The 21,572-nt window shown below is 33.6% G+C and overlaps 1 protein-coding gene across 2 annotated transcripts in view; it reads right to left on the bottom strand.

The window, feature by feature from the left end:
- Positions 1-949: 949 nt before the first annotated feature.
- Positions 950-21,572, bottom strand: part of LOC110019125 (metal tolerance protein C4) — a 36,091-nt gene continuing 15,468 nt past the window's right edge. For both annotated transcript variants that reach the window (XM_020716701.1, XM_020716699.1), the window contains exons 9-13: positions 3,475-3,576; positions 3,326-3,398; positions 2,389-2,456; positions 1,421-1,481; positions 950-1,328 (exon numbers count right to left, since the gene is read on the bottom strand). In XM_020716701.1, the coding sequence (XP_020572360.1) occupies positions 1,207-1,328; positions 1,421-1,481; positions 2,389-2,456; positions 3,326-3,398; positions 3,475-3,576 (426 nt within the window). In that variant the 3' untranslated portion in view covers positions 950-1,206. The remainder of the gene's footprint in view (positions 1,329-1,420; positions 1,482-2,388; positions 2,457-3,325; positions 3,399-3,474; positions 3,577-21,572) is intronic.

Genomic DNA, 21,572 nt, shown 5'->3' on the forward strand with positions numbered 1-21,572 from the left:
GGCTGGAGAGTTGACTTTTGACCAAAATTTGGCTTCGGTCAACATGATAGATTCAAATGGCATAAGTTCAATGGTCCAACTGGTTTTGACTAATTCAAGCTCTATAAGAAGATATGACTGGTCGAAATGGGCCCCATCTTAGGAGAATAATTAATTTAGACAAAAATTTTTTTTATTAGACTAAATTGTTCCAAAATCTATATTTGAAGTTTAAAACAAATTTCATTGAAGATTGAAGTTAGTTTGTAGTTTTTTCTATAGAGTTAAGGTCAAATAATTGATTTATCTCTTCTAATTATCGTTTTCTCTTATGATTAATATTTGCTCAAAAGGTGTCCAAATTGGGCCAAAATTGAGCACCCAATGATTTAATTAAAAGATTTTCAAAAGATAGACACAATGTAAGTTCATTTTTGAAAATAACGAGTCGTGAAATAATTTTTATGTAAGATCATTTTCAGGTATGATAAGCTTAGTAGACAGTTCCTACGTAAAATTTTCTTCAACTAATCATTAGATTAGACAGTTCCTACGTAAAATTTTCTTCAACTAATCATCAGATTAGTTTGCATGATTCTTATTAGTTTCAATAAGTTTCATGCATCTTTAAAATGAGCTTTTGAGCCTTACAATCATCTTTAGAGAGAAATCAATAAGCTAGGGTTTAATAGCATGGAGCTCAAGTGAAATTCAACCAGGCTTCAGGCAATGAAAATGAGATCAATAGAAGCGGCCGAAGAAAACTTTAAATATAGTTAATACTTTATTAAGATTTACGATTTTAGATGACGATCCGAGATTAAATTCATATTATTTAAATTTCATTTGAAGGTGCATGCATTACTCAAAATGACCAATTTATATGTAGCTGGATGAAATTACAAGGCATGATGATGGGAGAAAACCAACAAAAACTTACTGTACAATAACTGGTTTGATAAAAAAAATAATTAAATTAAACATATAAACAATAATCAATCCAAATTCACAATTTCTGTATTTGAATCAGGACATTAGTGTCAAAATTGTTAGCCATATACAGACACCATTGACTGCCTCAGAAATAGATTCATTCAGCTCTCATTTCATTAGAAGAGTGAACGAGCTCTAATAGCAATATTTAGAATTAGCCGGAATCAGATTGGTTAAATGAATCCCTAGAAGCATTACTAGAATGATTCACCTGCAGACTGCAGCAAACAAAATTTACGTTGAAGGCTCAGGGTTATGGGCCTCAATATCAACATGTCTGATTCCTGGAACAATCTTCTGAATCTCACTCTCAAGTCTGTCCACTTCGCTCCCTAAGGCCTCAACAAGACCCTCACCTGCCAATATTCAGCCATTTAGTACAACCAATTACAGCAAACATACAAGAAGTCTCTAATACTTTCAGTTCTGATTAGATATCAATAAATACCATAGTTTGCCATAGCTTTAAGCAATTTGGAATCATCGCCGCATTCTGCAGCCTCCCGAAACTGAAGTAATTTAGGAAAAATATAAAAAGAAGAACTTAGTAGCGGCGGCGATGGTGGCGATAGTTGCTCTCAAATAAAAGGAAGATGAACCATTTAATTAAAAAATTTACAATATTCAGCTGATAAAAGAACAGAGTTACACAAACCAATAAAAAATCACTTGTGATTCATTATTTTTGTAGATCTCACATGGAAAAGAGAATCTCTGCTTTAAGAGCAGGAATTCAATCTCAGCATCTCAGGATTGTGTTTCTTGTTAATTTATTCTATTCTTATTAATATTTTTGTTATGATCAAATACATGATTTTAGTGAACATGTTGGACAAAAATTTTATTTCTCAAAAATGCAAGCTATATTTTCATGTACAAAATTTATCTTGTTCTGAAATTTCCAAGTCGTATGGGTCTAAGAATATGTAGCTAAGTCGAAGTTTACATGAAAATCAGATAGATTAGTCGTTTCTAACATATATAAGTAAGATATATGGCTTATTCCAGCAACATGACCCCTTCTCCTAAGGTATGTTGGCTCCATTACACATAATGTTAAAGGCCAAACACGCATCAATTATTAATCGCATAACACTTAAAAAGAAAGACTAGATAAGGTGATTACAATGACAAATGGAAACGAAAAAGGTGAAGTAATCTCATCAATCATTAATGTGATGAGAATATTGGTCCAATGCATGCTGTCGATTAACCTTACAAGTAGGTTAGATTTCAGGTCAGTCAAGTCAACTTACCGATTTGTCTAATTCACACATTAATATAGTTTTTGGAAATGTTTTGAGAGAGAAGTCTCTTGCTAATACGCGAAACAAACGAAAGATACAAACGCTAAAAAACATTTTCAAGAAATTATAAAAAAGCAACAGAGATTTTTTGCAGTAACATATAAAATACCTTTCTTGCCCATTCTTCACGTCCAGTTCTCTTCAAATAATTTTGCACCACAACCACCCCATTAAAGTCTGCCATAAACAAAATTCAGAGAAGAGCAAAATAAAATTGGTCAAGATTAGATAAAAGTTTTGTTTGGAATTGTAGAAATTTAGGAGGAATTTTCTTAGAGAAAAAACTCTCTAATTTTCCATTCATCTATATTAAGCAAATAACAAATATAATTTTCCATTCATCTATATTAAGCAAATAACAAATATATATACATATCAGACTACCCGTCATACTTTTGGAGGGAAATTCAAATCATCATGACAAGAAAGAAAGAAATAAAAATGCTATAATAAACAAATAAGGGAGAATAATTTCTCCCTCTTCTGACGCACAATTTACTAAACCATGGGAGGGTCCATGTGGTCCAAGGTTACATGCATATCAACAGCAAATTTATTTAAGTTATTGTAAGAGTAAAAATTCCAATAGACCAGAAAATCCTCGAAATGTTCTCTAGTTCAAGTAGATTTATTGAGCATGAGCTGGAAAAACCAGTTTAATCAACAAACATAGTAAGATAACAGTAACTGAACAAAAAAATTAAAAAAAATATATAAATCCCTCAATTCATATACACCCATTTCTTCATTTTATTTTCATAAATCATCAATGAAACCCGTCCCAACTATCTGAAGTCAGATTTTTCAGTTCCTCTTCATCATTATTCCAATTAAGAGCTAGCAATAGGTTGAATTCAAGTATAGCTGAATCATCTTAAACAACTGTTTAGTTATTCAAAATTTGAGTCTTCCCTTCTACACAATCTTTTCAGGTTAACGACTATATCCAAATAAAAGTTGCATCCGCTTTGCATTGAACAATAATAATTAGATATTTGGAAAATTCTTGAGATAATCACAATCAGAATTAGGTTAGCAATAATAACCTATTTCAGCTTTGAATCTAAAGAATCCAGGTCCAATAACTTCACTCTTGCAATCATATAAAGCATCTACCACCTGTTGTGTGGTCCATTAGTCAAATTAAAAAAATAATCTTAGGGTGCAAATAAAACAAAAGCGGCGTTCTCATCACCGGATCAGATCTTAAGAACTGAAGCACCCTTTGCATGTCATGATCATCAATTGCCCTGCCAATAAGAGCATGTCGGTTCCTTTGAATTAGAAATATTGCAACCTGCAACAATATTACCACGTGGATACACTACTTTAGCAATAAAGAAGAAAGTTGCAGATCATTAAATGTATTTAGTCTTACAACCTGCAGGAAACATGAAGCTAACTGGTAAACCATTCCCACACGAGGGGAATTCAGTCAACAAAGAAAATTCAGTAAAAATCCATACATAAGACAATTGCAGCTACCCAAATTGTTGTCCTTTCTTATTGCAAAATGAAAAGGTTAGCTATGCGTAGCAGATTGCTTCAATGACAATATAAAATAGCAGGCCAGATACTTAAAGTGATTTAAATTTGAATATTCACAATTCAAAATCAACCAATTCGAGGTACTATAACCCTTTCATCAACATCCATAAACGTAAAATTTGTAGGAATATTGGAGAGCTAAAATTGACTTGTAATTTACAATTTCCTACTTTAAGGAAATGAGTTTTGATTGCAGGAATTAAATTGTAATATTTCGAGCATATACCAATATCCCTATTGTAACTTAGACTCCATCTGGCATTACTTTTATGTGCTGTGTTGTATAGTGTTATGCCATGTTGTGCTGATTTGTAGAATAGATAACTATTTAGTAAACTCACGCCAAAGCTTTATAATTTAAAGTGCTATAAGAGTTGTGGATGCTCGTAAAAAACTATTGTCACTAGTGCGAGATATTAATATTACAATAACAAGTATGACTACAACAAGGATACATCGGAAAAGTGCTAAGGTCGCAACCACAAAAGCCACCAGCATGTCTAACATGTCCATGATTCCCTTGACCACCCAGAGAACTAGAGATCAAGCTTGATTGATCACAGAAGGGAGGGAAAGAGAGTTTTGTAACACCAAGAATCCAAGAGGGAGCAATTGCAATATTAGGAATAGTGGAATCAGTCATCAATTCTTATGGCACAATCTGTAAAGAATGATGGAGGCCATGGATATATAGCAAAAATAATTTATTTATTTGCTTTTACAAGAAAGAAGGGCCAACAATGATAAGATGATATTAAGTTAACTAGGCCCGCTTTCCACATAATGGCCCGAAGCTTTCAATTCAGTGAGAATATATGGAGAAACAAGTCCCTATTTTAGATGAATTCAAGAGATATTTTAAACCAGAAAAGTTGTGTCAATTTTTTAGATTAATAAGCCCCAGAAGTATGGCTTGTACTGTTAGGGTAATGGTCTGATTCATAGAAGCATTAAAATGAGGACATTTCTTGAAAGTTAGTGCAACAAACTTTGTAAGCCACATAAGCCACACTGTGATTTTGGAGTGGCGGGTAAGCTGAGCAACTCTGTCGTGTGATCGTGTATGATGTAGGAATGTACAACACAAGCAAAAATGGGGAAAACAGAAGTGACTCACGGGCACCATATGTGGGTGAGCAAGCTATGAGAGGGTGAGCATTGATGGGGCAAGTGGGCTTGTCTTGTGAGCAAACTATAAAAGCACATCAATAGAGTGAGCAACAAGAGGAGATAGTTGGGCAAGAAGAGGTGAATAGGATATAGAATGTGAATGGGATAGCATGTGAATTTGACTTTTACACCATGTTGGAAAAAAGGAATTCTTCTCTTATTAACAAAAATCAGGTGCTCTAAATAAGCATATCAGGTGAATACAAAAAGAAAAAAAAAAGTGAAGATCCTCATATAAAAGGATATAAAATGTATTAAAAGCATATCTTTCTAAATCAATGCTTTTCAGAAGTAATACTTTCGAACCCAGTCATTTCCTATAATAACAATTTCCCAAGCATTTGTTTCATAGAATATAAAATTAACCAAATCTGAAATAATCTGTTGATACTCAAAAGGTGCTAATACTTACTTTTCTGCTTCTTGCTTTCATTTTTATCATGCTTTTCTGACAAATTATTCATTCCTATTTTGTATCATGACATAGATAAGAACAAGACACTACACGTTAGTTCTCCTTTTTGGACCAATTTACCAGTTATACCTACACAAATTTGTTCTTCCTGTTCTGCTTTTATTTGTTTGATTGTAAATTTTTTTTTTGCTCTTATTTTATTGCTTAGACATTTACAAGAACAAGATACTTCACATGCATTCACCTAGGGCTATAATCAAGCTTAGTCGAGTGAAGTTTGTCATGGATTGGACTTGGCTTGGTCGAATCATGCACATAGAACCGACCAACGCCTTGACCGGTCCCACTTCTGACGCAGGAAGCACGCGAACAAAACCAACCAATGCAAGCAAGGGGAGAGTTTGAGTTCTCTTCTTAGGTATGGTGCCTCATTTCAACAGTGGGCCCGATCATAATCATCTAAGGAATATATACTAGCTTCCTGTGTTTTAGGTTTTTAGTTTCAACATCTCTTTTTCCCTTCGAGGGCAGTATCCAAGGGTTCAAATGGTGCTTCAGTTGTATCTCGCTCCCAATGTGGTGATTATCTTCTCAATTCCCCTTCTGTATCCTTCCCACATTGCTCTCGTCCCCATTTGCATGTTGCAGTTTCCATCTTCTCAATTCCCCTTCTGTATCCTTCCCACATTCCACATTGCTCTCGTCCCTATTTGCATGTTGCAGTTTCTCACTTTTTCCTCAGCAACACAATCCCGGAAAGCCATCCTTTCACTGTCCTGTAGTCCACCCCATCCCCCTTCATTGTCACCACCCTTCTCCTTTGCTGTCACAGTCCATAATAGCACTTCCTACTGTTTAGTAGCCCAACCCCTCGTCTTTGCTGCCACCACCTACGACATCCTGCCTTCTCGGTATTTTGGAAGTTTACCACCTTCCCTTTGTCGCCATCATCAAGCCCTATCTGCAGCACCACCATCCGACCTTCCAACCGCCCTTTACTACCTCTCTAGAGGTCCAAACCATCGCCAATCACCACCACACCCCAAGATCTACCTTAATTGAGTTAATGTTGCCATTTATCTCACTTTCTGGTTTTTTGTGTCTCATGCTATTATTTTCCCTTTCAATGTATTAGTTGTACTGCATAGTAGCATTTCCAGTAAAAATATTTGTTTGTTTATTGTCGTTTGAGTTAACTCCGGTATCATTTGGTATCAGAGCCAACGTAACCCTAATCATATCCTAGGGTTTCTAGCATTCACCAATACCCAACACTATTTTCACTCAAAACTCTTTTATTTGCTGATTTTCCAAACTAGCCACTCAAAGCTTTTCTTTCCCACCCTACAACACCCATACAGATCTTTTTCCACTCACCCAAACTCTAGATACGCCACTGACGAGACAATTGTCAGAGTCCTAATCAAGAAGAAATGTCATACTATCATTTATGAAAAATCAGCAAAGTGATGTCCAAAATCTTTTCATGGAAATCCTCCATATGTAATAAAGGCTTGCAGCCTTTGAGAAGAGACAATGCGAAAGGGTCACCCATAGCCATAATGGTGACTTACTAGATCAAAAGAATGGAGTTAATCTCTTATATAATGCAGATTCCAGGACGAAAAAACACTACTTTGGAGAATTGGCCTTAAATATCATAGGAGCCTAAATCTTAAAGTAAATGTGGATTTGTCATATTTTGATGACCACTTGAAACCGAACAAAGTCATCGAGTGGCTCCAAACCGCGGAGTGTCTTTGAGTATGAAGAATTCCCATTGGAACAGAATGGTGAAACTAGCCACCTTCAAGTAAGGAAGAGTGCATTATTTTTGGTAAAAAAATTGACGCAATTAAGTTAGTGTTAGGGCAAAGACAAAACTACTACCTAGTCCAAAATAAAAAGGGAGATGCAGCACCATTATTTATCAATTTATTATTAACCAAATGTTCAGACCCTAGCTTCAGAAGTGGAGAGACGACATCACCGGATGACCATCACCTTACAAGCAATGTTCAACCACAGGATCGAGTAGCAAGAGCAAGCCTAATAGAGCTTTCAAGCTAACCCTGCCTGAGAAGAGACTAGTTCAAAGTTGAAAACATGTGGAGCCAACCAATATTCCCAAAATTGTCTCGGCCATGATGTATTTCAAACTTCATGAATCTGGAAATATTGAATCAGATTACCCAACAAAAAAAATGATCTATTGAACTAAGCAGAAAGCAGTAAAAAAATAGTTCATGACATAGTAAACAATAAAGAAGCTGATGACACACAAAGGAAGAGAACCAGATTTCAAATGATGAAAGAGAGATCATGTAATTCAAGCTAAGCCCATGAGAGGTACTCCAACGAGATTTTGGACGTTCATGAAGAGTATGAAGTTATGGTGCCACAAGAGGAAGAGAACCAGATTTCAAATGATGAAAGAGAGAACATGTAATTCAAGCTAAGCCCATAAGAGGTACTCCAACGAGATTTTGGACGTTCATGCAGAGTATGAAGTTATGGTGCCACAACCTATCTTTTTGCAGGCATTGCGAGGAGCATCAACGGGATTAATATTGGATGTCCGAAAGAGCCATTAGTTTGAAAGGTCGATATTAGACACAGGGCAACCAAATATAAAAGAATTTCATAATTTTCAGATATATAACCTACCTCAGGAATTACCACTATTCAAAGAGGTCCAACATGTCAAACAAGATAAGCTTTTGGGATGTTTCTCGAAATTATATGGAGTAATTTGAGTACCAAATTCAATACATCCATGCGCCCACTAACAGATGGTCAGGACAGAGGGATGAATCACAGCGTTGGAAATCACCTTAGGAAATTTGTGAGAAAAAAACATTCTACTGTGGGATCCAAGTCCTTTCTGAGAAGAAGAAGAGACGTCTGCTGAGTTGTTAAACTTCCATGTGGCCCAACCCGCCATAAATAAATTCCAACATTGATTCCTCCTGACATGTTTATTTACCAGATACACTCAGCTGAGTAGGAGTGAGAGAAGTAGATTATAGATTTGATTGCTCGTGATTTTGCTCATGAGAGTTCACAATATATGCAACCAGAGCTCATGTTGTGTGAAAAAAGGATCGATACTTATTTTATCATTTTGTGTTTTGAAATGACAACACTTGCAAGATTGATTTACCGGGAAAATACAATAGCTCCACCATATTCAGTGTGGTCGGCCTAACACCATAGTATGAGGAGACAGAAGCTTTGATGAATGAGGTCGAAACTCCCCCAACCCTGGAAGATTGATGTGGGAGCGTCTCCCGCTTCTGGTGCATGACGTGTGCATGTGGGACCAACCTGCACTCCAGTGTCTGGACCGGTCACTCTAGGCAAGGGGAGAGTCAATCAACTCCTCTTCTTAGGTTTAGCATCTCCTTTAACAGTGGGCCCAATTCTAATTATCTAGGGCATTGCTCGCGTCTTCCTCGCTGGCATCTCCGCTGTTCTCGGCTTTTGGCCGCATCTGCTTCCGTTTCGTGTCACCGCCACATGTCGTTTGGTCGTTCTGTTGTTGTGGAGGCACAAATTTGTCTACTGTCGAATAGTCTCTCTTCGAATAACTCTCTCTCAGATTGTGTAGATCTAAAGAGAGAACATATTGAAGGGATAAGGCATACAATGATAGAGAAACAAAAGAGACACATGGAGAAGCTTTCGTGCGGTGAACTTCGCGTGGATAGCTTCGAGGCGTATGTCTGAGGTATAAGCAGCTTAAAACACCTCAGAGGCATACTAGCGGAGAAGACCTGATGAAAGCAAACTCAAGACCAGAGATTCAGGCTATTGTACCTGTTATGGGGTCCTCTTCTTTCTATAAGGGCAAACACCTATATTTAATTACATCTTAAGCAACCCGAGGTCTTAAGAAAATTCTCGATTAAGGTTATAACTCGTCCTCAGAAAGTTTAAATATTGTAGTTTTCAAAGGGGATTTAATGGCCTATCTTAGAGGAGAAAGGTAGGGGATGCTTAAGGGCTCGTAAGGACTTTGTGGAGATCCCGAACTATCCTATGGCTTTGTGTCTTTTTGAAAACGCAATTTAAGTTTTACTCCTAATGCTTTGTTAAAAGAATATGACTTACGTTGCATGACATACAATCATGAAGGAGCCTAAAAACGATGATTTATGTCATGAGTAGACGAACAAACTCATATTCAAAGCCTACCAAAAGAGGTAGGGTTACAAATCCCAATCATATTGTTCATTTTTTTATTAATGATTTAGCTGGGGTTCATCCTATGGTTCGTGTTTTAAGTAGTTTGAATGATTGTCCCTGCAAAATAGAGTTAACACACCCGAATAACATACAAAGTAAATCTAGACTGACGCACGGTTTTTGTCTTCAGCAACTCTGCAAAACAGAGTTAGCATAAAATACTTTTTCAATTCGGTGAATTAGTTGTTTTTTTTTATTTAGGAAAATCCGGAGAAGATGCCCACGACTTTCCGTCGTTTGGGATTGTCAAGTTTCTTGATCTACTTAGTCTGAAAAGCGGTTGAACCTACTTTGACCGGAATATTCTTGTCAACAACCATGGGTTGCGTCGTCCAAGAAATCTTCGTAGACTCGGGTAGCAGATTTAAAGTTGCGTTTGATGATTTTGATTCATTAGGGTTTCATTGAAGTTTTAATGTTTTTTTTTGGATTTTAGGGGTTGAAAATTTTAGGTCGGTTAAGATTTAGGGTCTGTTTGGCACAGTTGCAGCTTCTTAGCTTTTTAGCTACAGTTGCATTACCCAAAGAAGTTGGTGTGGGGAAGCTGGTGTTCTGTTTGGTGCAGCTGTGTGAAAACAGCTTTGGGGTAGATGTTTCTGAAAAAACGATCATGTTACCCCTGTTTGGTAAAAATATTTAAAACAGAACTGTGACAGCGACATATTTGATACTTCTGAAGCATAATTTCACTTCGAAACAAATCAAAAATTCTTTCTATTCTTATATGAATTAATATTGGATTCAATGTCATTTCTTGTTAGAAATGAGGGGCATCAACTTCCTAATTAGCATGAAAATATTGGGTTTCTGCACCCATAAAAGCAATATTATATATAATTCCTCTACTAGCAATACAAAGAAGGGATGGAAAGGAACCCAAGTAATGAGGAAACTAGAGAGTTGTCAATTTTGATTCGGCTAATACATAAATCTATGACTTGCATTATTTTCTAGTACTTTAATTTCAAGCACACTATTCTATATTTTTTGGCAATGCTTATTTGTGTGGACTGATTGCTGAGATTTCAGAGGCATGCAGCTAAATTAGAAAATTCATTTGAAGAAAAACTTCATTTCTGAAATTTCATTGGATTTCATGATAACAAATGCAAAGAACTTGAGCTCTTCCAATTTAGTAACGTCGTCAAGTAAAGAATTAAGGTTATCATCATCACCATCAAGCAAAAAAGTTGCTTTTGGAACCTTAAATATCAGAAAACCATAATACAGTGTCTAAGAAGTCTATGAAGCAACCGGTAGAGAAAAAAGAAAAGACAAATAACATATGCCTAATGTATGAACGAAGAAAAAAGTATTCACATTTGATGGAAATAAAAATTGCATCCATAGAAGTGATTTGTTAAAACAATATAAATAAGGAAGCAAGTTAAATTTAAATGTTTTTGATCTCATCAAACAGCCAAAGGTGGAGAACTATCCAATTTTGTCCTTGATGTGTGCTGTATAATTTGAAGTAGTTCTTATTTGCATGATCGGGATTATGATTTTTATATAAGACGACAAAGGTTTGTACCTATAAAGAGCAGCAATGGAAGCCGTCAGGATGATTGCAGAGTTCCTTGCAGAAAAGACTGTCACTGGTTCCTCAGCCGCGCAACGCCAAGCAGTCTACGAGCTCTGTCTCCTTGCAAAAACTGGAATGGACAACTGTCGCATCATCGTGGAGCTGCTCAACGTCTCCCGCTTCCTCGCCTGGTTCATCGTCCCACGTTCCGCAAAACAGGGAGGCTTCGGCGCCGAGGTTAGGGCAGGGGAAAGGGAGGGGCATTATTAACGACCGCTCTCCCATGAATGCGGGACGCGGGATTCGTTCTACGGCCCACGTTTTGATCCCGACTTTCTATATATATATATATATATATGTAAAATGCGATGTTTACGATTATTTGCTTAACTTCTTTAATAGTTATTCTTAATTAGAAACAAAGCAAAAAATTTGATCCAAAGAAAAAACCAGGTAAATTTTCCACTATGAAATAAAAAAGAATATAATTATAATAATTAAATATGGGATACTACTCAAGTATACATATTGTTATCAAGTCACTTTTTGATTAAGCACTGAATATCGAACCCAAAGGGAAAACTGCAATATGCACTTTAAAAAGTTTAGATGACAAAAATCTATTTAGCAAAATATTCTTACTTAAACTTAAAATGCTATAATATGAATGAAAATTCGATTCTTTTTGTAATTTTTTGTTTATAAAAATAAAGTAAGCAATAAGTTAAGTTAACTAAATATTTGCAAGATAAAGACAATATAATTAAAATATTTTTTTCCTTATCATGAATCAGTAATAAGTATAGAAATTATGTTGTGAAAGTATGCTAAATGTGTTGTGTCAAATAAGATCAATAATATTTTTACCCTTACTAGAAATGCTATAAATAACATTGGCTAATCTATAGCTTGAATAGCATTGAAAACTGGTTAGATAGGAAAGATATCAGCTCTCACTTTAGAGTTCCCTCTTCTCCCTCCCCCTGAGGTTAACATCTCGTAACAAAATCTAAAATTATAAATCAAATTGGGGGCTTTAGCCTGTCACTCTAAAATCCTCTAATTTTATACCCTTAAAAAGTTTATTTCTCTATTTATTTGCACTTAACCCCATGAACTACATTCTCATTCATGAAATCAATATATGATTTTAACCATTTGTTGACTGAGACAACACCATCTCGGATCTTACAAGTTCTCACAACAGATATCAACCTTTGTTGACTGAGACAACACCATCTCAGATCTTACAAGTTCTCACAACAGGAATCAACCTCTTAACTGACCAAATCAAGTAAATGAAGTACAAGGGCTATATGGACCTTTAATGATCAATTTGTGGAAGCCCAACATTGAAGTCTAATATTTCACACTTCCTTTAAATACTTAATCACTTATCATTTTAAGAAAAAAGATAAAGAAAATTACTCAAAATCCATGGAGAAAACACAACAATACATGAGTTTAAAATTAGAAATCATGCACACAAACAATAAATCTAAATTAAAAAAAAGTGTAGTCACAAATATAAACATTTATCTCAAATCATCTCCACCAAATGTCTTGAAGTTCCTTTGAATTTTCTTCCTTCACTCACAATACAAACTAACACTCAAAATAATAACAAAGTGGCCGGTAACGGCGACGACAGTTACTTGGATGAATGATGGCTATCGATGTCTAATGGCTGGCCTCTTTTTTTGATGATGTAAGTCTTTTTTGATGATTTAAGTCTTCTTTAATAAAAATCGTTTTGATGTCTCTTTAAATGTCTCCATTCAATGAATTTTTTAGAAGTTTCTTCTTTCAAACGTCAATTGAATAAATTTTCATGTTCATGGATTGTTTCCCACGTTTTTACCAATGGTTGTTTCAAACACCTCTTAAAAAATCGTCTAAATTCAATGAATCATCAAATAATTATTTCTGGCGCTTAAGCGCGGGGTAACTGACGCTTAGGCGCGGCTCTCTAGCACATAGGCGCCAATGCTGGGCGCTTAGACTCCCCAGTTTATTTTTGCATCTTCATCCTTTTTGCTCCAAATTTGACCATTTTTCACTCTTTTTATCATTTTTCATATATTTGATTGTATCTAAAAGAAAAACACACAAATACCTTTCATTAAAGTATAATATTTCAACAATAGTTATAAAATGTGTACAAAAATATTATATATTTTGTATAAAAATATTATATATTTTAGGTGTATCAAAATCCCCCAAACTTAAAATGTTGTCCTCAAGTGACCTTTCAATCTTTCAAAACTAAATAAGTAGATGTATATGAGTTTTTTATGAGTTTCTTTAAGAGTTAATAAAATTTTGATATAGAAATATAGCAGTCTAATCTCAAAAAAATATTAGTAAATGAGACCAACTTAAAGTTTAGAAATTTTTAATGTTAAGAAATATGAAAATATGAGTTACTTTCTAATTCAGTAATACTATAGATTTTCCAAATATAGAGTTTAGATATTCTATCTTCTCCACTTAAAAATTTTCATTAAGCATAATTTTACTTACTATATTATATCATTAAGCTTAAAAGTTTCTTAAATTTTATACTTTTGAAAAATCAGATGTGAAACCAATTTTTGATTAGACACTAATTTTCAAGCTTTTTTTCTCTTTTTCAATTTTTGCAAAGAGTTGATTTTTTCTTTCACTTAAAAACATAAAAATATTTTTGAAAATTAATTTCAATAAAAGAAATTTAATATTTGAAAATAAAAGGTCTAAATTTCTAACATTTTCAAAAATATAATTTTTCCTACTAAAGATAGTTATACTATACTTAGCATTTTCCACACTAAAAAAATTTCTTTAAGTTTTTCTTTATTACTATAAATTTTAACTAAATTCTCTTATTCATTTCTATATTCAAAATTTTACTTCCCTAATATAACTTCATATACATGATCATTTTTTCCAAATCAAAATCAAATTTATTTGAAATACATTTGAGAGCAAATAAATTTTATATTTTTAGAAAATTTTTCATCCCTCCCCTAAACTTGAATTTTTAGTAGAAAAAAATATTTTAGCATCATATATATATATATATATTGGCAGGAATGAAAATTTAAAAATATCATGATAACAAGAATTTTTACATCCTAAATATACAAGTACAAAAAATAAAAACAGAAGTAAAAATTAAATTGATCAAATTTTAATTTACTTAATATGTAGAGATTCATTAGACTTCTATGCAGTGGTGTATAGCATAAAAGTAAACAAACACGCTAACAAACATGCATAACTGCAACATGAAGAAAAATATTTGATAGTAAATTGTAAATTTAAAACATGCAACTTTTAAGTGATAAGCTAACTATATTCTAAACCTTCATAAAATCCAGAATTAAGTTCAACATAGACTAACTAAATACACTAAATAATATAGTTAACACAATTACTACCACAAAACATAATAACTACACACAAAAACATGAATACATTACAGTAATGTCTACTAAACAAAACACAACATAAATTAACAGCCTCAACAAATACATCTCAAAACACAACCAAAAAGTACAGAATAACTGCACCATCAACAGTTCACGACAACATATAAACTAAAAAAAAATCAAACAAAACTATAGATCCAAGCTAATCATACTCATCCTCTGCATCACTCTCACTATGCCAAATAGCTGCAAGCTCATATGGTGGATATCTAGGGTGCTGAGGAAATACAACATCCTGATTACCTCTCATGAGGTTTTCCATAGTTAAGTTGAATTCACCCTCATAATCACCGTCTCTTCAAGTATTCATCCATATGCTCTGCAAAATGTTCTAAGTCTGATACCTTATCCGCAGTGTAGTTGACATTGTCCAAAATCCTCTGTAATAACTATGACCCAAAAGTCTGACCCTGAGATGTAGAAGCACGTGAAGTAGAAGCTCGTGATATTGACGCAGCAGAACTACTAGAAAATCTTCCTCTCAAGCCAAAAATGGAATGATGTGAATAAAATTTCACATTCACACTGGTAATAGGCTTAAGAGGTTGCAAGATCTCCCAACTGTCAAATCTAACTCCAGTCTGCTCGCATAGAGAAAATATTAAGGATGCAAATCTCAAACCTGCAGTAGTAGCTGCGACAACAGAACCGCTAATAACTCAATGAATCAAAGCTCCAATGGGCTTTCCCTCCTGAATACAATAATTCAACGTTGCTCGATCACGGGACACTTCACTAAGATGATTTGTAGGCAGCAAACGGGTAGAAATAAAATAATGTCATGCATTTGCAATGATATCCAACTTTGAAGTAGAAAAGTCAACTCTTCTTTCATTTGTAATTTTTCAAAGTCCTCTTTCAGCAGTCAAAGATGAAATAATCTCGTCTAGCTCCTCAGTAGAACTATAATTTGAATAAAAACACAGTGCGCGAGGGCAAATGATAAAATTGATTTATTACCTCAGGTGAAAAAGGCATTGTCTTTCCCCTCACCATAACTTCTTCTTCAGCTTCACAGAGATTCGCATAAAACTCCCGCACTGCAACAACAGAAAAACAATAGAACCGCTTCCACTGTCGGCGAACAATAAAATCTTCCACAGCTCCTCCCGGCCTTTTAAAACATCGCTCAAGAATCAACTTACTCAATTGCAGTGCATCACTGCATCGATCCTAAGCTCTCGAACTGACAAATTTGCTTGAATGGAATTGACCCTTTCCTTCGCTCCTCTTCATTCTTGGTGTCATTTCTAAAAAATTGTATTAAATTCACAATAAATTTCAAATTCAACTCTAAATCACTAAACTTAACTCCTAAAAGCTTAAACTACCAAATCAATGTATTTTCCATAGCTTATTCTCAAATTTTCACCATGAATAGTGATTTTCGGGTAGCTCATGACTGTACTCAAAATACATTGTGAAAATAAAAATTTTTACATAAAAGTGAAGCTCTTACCTCAAAGATATCAAATCAGCAATTTTTACTCCAAAACACCAAGAAATTTTCAAAATAGGGTAAGCCCTACCTCCAAAATCACGAAATCCTGACGTTGAAGGCAACGACAAGGTGCGATAATGGCGTTTTCAAACCAATTTGTCCCTTAAAACCGTCCGCGAACCGGTTGTGAACCGACACTTAAACGTGAATAGTTCGGCGCTTAGGTGTCTGTCTCTCGGTTTAGGCAGCGCTTACGCGCAGGGTCTTGACGCTTAGCCAAAGTCAACCAACCCTACATGATTTCATAACTCTTTAATAGCCATTTTCGTCCTTTTCAATTCTTCACTTACTCAAGATTCTCCAATCTTAAATAATTCAATTCAACGCAAAATAACACGAAATTTAACACAAACAAATATTTATATTCATTCACGATCGATTACAAATAATTTTAAATACATAAATTCTCAATCCTGATAGTCTCAGATGAGAAAATTTCTAACACAAACACTAGACAATCATCACATTGATAACATACTAAACACACTTAACATTAACAATCAAACACTAAACACTAAACACATAAACACTTAACCGCGTAACATTAACAATCAAACACTAAACACATAAACACTTAACCGCAAACTTAATTCCATTCTTCATTTGGTAGAACGAATCTTGACCTATCATTAGTCTCTCCTTCAGCATTTGAAATATAATTCTAAAAGAACAGACGGTGGTTAATAACTCTGGTTGAATCTTCTTCAATCCACTTGTTCTTCAAATACATAATCTTATCTGCTTCTTCTATAAAACTGATATCACTAAACTGTATCTTAAGTTGTCATCCCATATAATCCAGATGTGCGTTAACTTCCGCCACTTTTGCTTCAATTGAAGCCACGTCAGTCTAAATTTTAGTGATTTTCTCCGCTATTCCCTTGATACTAACAGCGAGGAAATCATTGTATAACTCTTGCGCACTCTGACTAATAAACTTTTTTTCTCATTGCCTCCTCCTTTAAATCACTCTCCCAAGATGAAATTTTTCCAAAACTCTCTTTTTCACTTAGAATTTAGGGTTAAATGGAAGTGTCGTGAGACTGCTCCTCATAACCTTCTACTTATAGGCTCTAAACTCCTAAAACTCCTAGGCATGTCTTAGAACTATCTCCCACGTTAGAGCCAACCAAATCTCAGTTAAAACTTCTATAAACCGAAATTCACAAATGTTTTTAACTGTCGCGTGTCGGTGCTCAATTTACAGGTCAACTTAACATCCAAATACGCATTCTGACATGTCTGAGTCATTTTTAAGGTCTTAGAATAATCACTAAATCATTATATATATTCAAAATACTATCAGAACTTTTCTAAATCACACATAACAACGTAACAATAAAAACAAACACACAGATAACTATGGGTTGCCTCCCACAAAGCGTTTAATTTAACGTCGTCCGTCGTCAGCCCAACGTATCCAGTGCTTATTCTGGTTGACCCAACATCATAAAATCATTTAATTTAAGTTGGTTACCTAAAAAGTAGGATTTTAGCATTTGACCATTCACTTTGCATATTTTATCAGTTTTAGATCTTTGATATCCACAATTTTATAGGGATAAACTTTCATCACAACAAATGAGTTCATCCACCTGAACTTAAGTTTGCCTGGAAATAATCTTAACCATATATTATAAAACAAAATTTGTTGTCATGACTAAAAATTTTTAGTAAGAATCTTCTGATCATAACACATAATCTTTTCTTTGTAAATCATAGCACTTTCATAAGATTCATTTCTTATCCCTTCAAACTTATCTCTTCAAGCACATTCAATTGCAATAACCTTTTATCACCAGCATCCTTTAAATTGTAACTAAATTCTTTAATAGCCCGATATGTTTTATGCTCAAATTTAACTGTAAGTAACACGTTATCCCAAATAGTAACCTGTATGGGGACATTCCTATAGGAATTCTATATGCGCTCCTATAAGCCTACAAAACATAGTCAAGTTTGATTGATCAATCCATCTTGGTTGAATTTACAGATTTTTCCAATAATCTTAGAACGAATCTTGACCTATCATTAGTCTCTCCTTCAACATTTGAAATATAATTCTAAAAGATCAGACGGTGGTTAATAACTCTGGTTGAATCTTCTTCAATCCACTTGTTCTTCAAATACATAATCTTATCTGCTTCTTCTATAAAACTGATATCACTAAACTGTATCTTAAGTTGTCATCCCATATAATCCAGATGTGCGTTAACTTCCATCTCTTTTGCTTCAATTAAAGCCACGTCAGTCTAAATTTTAGTGATTTTTTCCGCTATTCCCTCGATACTAACGGCGAGGAAATCATTGTATAACTCTTGCGCACTCTGACTAATAAACTTTTTTTCTCATTGTCTCCTCCTTTAAATCACTCTCCCAAGATGAAATTTTTCCAAAACTCTCTTTTTCACTTAGAATTTAGGGTTAAATGGAAGTGTCGTGAAACTGCTCCTCATAACCTTCTACTTATAGGCTCTAAACTCCTAAAACTCCTAGGCATGTCTTAGAACTATCTCCCACGTTAGAGCCAACCAAATCTCAGTTAAAACTTCTATAAACCGAAATTCACAAATGTTTTTAACTGTCGCGTGTCGGTGCTCAATTTACAGGTCAACTTAACATCCAAATACGCATTCTGACATGTCTGAGTCATTTTTAAGGTCTTAGAATAATCACTAAATCATTATATATATTCAAAATACTATCAGAACTTTTCTAAATCACACATAACAACGTAACAATAAAAACAAACACACAGATAACTATGGGTTGCCTCCCACAAAGCGTTTAATTTAACGTCGTCAGCCCAACGTAACCAGTGCTTATTCTGGTTGACCCAACATCATAAAATCATTTAATTTAAGTTGGTTACCTAAAAAGTAGGATTTTAGCATTTGACCATTCACTTTGCATATTTTATCAGTTTTAGATCTTTGATATCCACAATTTTATAGGGATAAACTTTCATCACAACAAATGAGTTCATCCACCTGAACTTAAGTTTGCCTGGAAATAATCTTAACCATATATTATAAAACAAAATTTGTTGTCATGACTAAAAATTTTTAGTAAGAATCTTCTGATCATAACACATAATCTTTTCTTTGTAAATCATAGCACTTTCATAAGATTCATTTCTTATCCCTTCAAACTCATTTAATTGCAATAACCTTTTATCACCAGCATCTTTTAAATTGTAACTAAATTCTTTAATAGCCCGATATGTTTTATGCTCAAATTCAACTGTAAGTAACACGTTATCCCAAATAGTAACCTGTATGGGGACATTCCTATAGGAATTCTATATGCGCTCCTATAAGCCTACAAAACATAGTCAAGTTTGATTGATCAATCCATCTTGGTTGAATTTACAGATTTTTCCAATAATCTTTTAATTTCAAGATTGGATATTTCAGTCAAACCACTTGTCTGAGGATGATAAGTTGTAGCAATACTATGGTTAATATGATATTTCTTTAACAACATATATTATTGCATTTCTGAAATGGCTTCCCTCCTCAGTTATGATTACTCTCAGCATCTCAAATCTACAAATATGTTCGTTCTTAAAAATTTTGCAATACTTTGAGGATCGCATCGAGGTAAAGCAACAACTTCTATCCATTTGTATACATAATCTACTACTAATAATATATATAAATTTTCGAAAGATGGTATAAATGATCCCATGAAATCTAATCCCCAAATATCAAATATCTCAATTTCTAACACTTAATTGAGAGACATCTCATTCCTCCTAAAAATATTGTCTACTCGTTGACATCGATCATAAGTTTTAATATAAACGTTAACATCTTTAAATATTGTAGGCCAATAAAATCCATATTATAAAAAATTTATATGTTGTTTTATCAACATCAAAATGTCCTCCAAAATCAGAATTATGACATTTTTGAATAATTTCATAAGTTTCTTCCAAATGTACACATCTTTGAATAATTAGATCATTTTTTTGTTTATATAAAAATGGGTCATTCCAAAAATAAGTTATAGCTTCAGATAAAAATTTCATCTTTTGTTGGTATGTCATTCCATAGGGTATAATATCACTAACAATGAAATTCACAATGTCGGCATACCATGGAACACGTCACTCATTAACATTGAATAATTTTTCATCTAAAAAATGTTCATCAATTTCCTATTCAAAACTAAGTGGTTTCTCTGATTCAAGGATGAACAGATGATCAACAATTTGATTCTCAGCTCTCTTTCTATCTACTATCTCAAAGTCAAATTCTTGCAAAAGAAGAACCTATCTTATAAGTCTTGATTTTGCATCATTTTTTTTTATTAAATACTTAATAGCAGAAAAAATTGTATGCACAATACATTTAGTTCCAATTAAGTATGACCTAAATTTATCAAAAACATATACTACTGCTACTTTTAATAACTCTTTCTCAGTTGTGGTATAATTAATTTGAGTTTCATTAAGAGTTCTACTAGCATAGTAGATAACCTTAAAAATTTTATCATGTTTTTGTCCTAAAACAGCTCCAATAGCATAATCATTAACATTACACATCAATTCAAAAAATTTTCCCCAATCTGGTGAATAATAATTGGTACAGTGACTAATTTTTCTTTTAATAATTTAAAAGTTTTAAGGCAATCTTTATCAAAATTAAAAGTTGCATCTTTTTCAAGTAAATGACATAGAGTTTTGGCAATTTTTGAAAAGTCTTTAATATATCGCCTGTAGAATGCAACATGTCCTAAAAAACTCTTAATTTCCTATATACTTGTTGGGGTGAGATAAATTAGCGATCACTTAGAATTTTTGCTAGGTCTACTTCCATACCATTTTCTAAAACTTGATGTCTCAAAACTATTTATCCTGTTACCATAAATTAACATTTTTCTGAATTAAGGACTAAATTTGTTTCTACTATTCAATTGGAAGATAGCAAGTTTAAGTTCAAATGAATTAACCACCACAACAAATTTTTTAATAGTACAATAAAGTTTATCCACTGTAGAGTTTGCATAATCTCTTAAAAGTCTAAACTTTTCAGCATTTTAATTATTTTGATTTGTCATATCTTGTAATTTTTCGATAATTTTTAATTTTTTAATTTTTTTAATAATTTTTTTAATTCAGAATCGTAAGCTATAAGTCCTGTGGAACCTAAACTACGTATACATTACTATAAAACACATAAAATAAAAATAACAATAACAATAAAAATAAAAACACAAAATCAAGAACTTAATATAAAAACTTAATATAAAAACAACACTATAATATTCCTATAATAAATCTTAAATTTTAAAATAAGACTTTGTAAAAATAGATTTTTTTTTGCTTTCTAAAGTCTTCTCTTTTTTTTATTATTTTCTAAATTTTACTTTCCCAGCAACGACGCCAAAAACTGTGTCAATTCTTCGG

This window comes from Phalaenopsis equestris, unplaced genomic scaffold, assembly GCF_001263595.1.
Source record: "Phalaenopsis equestris unplaced genomic scaffold, ASM126359v1 Scaffold000050, whole genome shotgun sequence".
NCBI classification, from domain to species: Eukaryota; Viridiplantae; Streptophyta; class Magnoliopsida; order Asparagales; family Orchidaceae; genus Phalaenopsis; species Phalaenopsis equestris.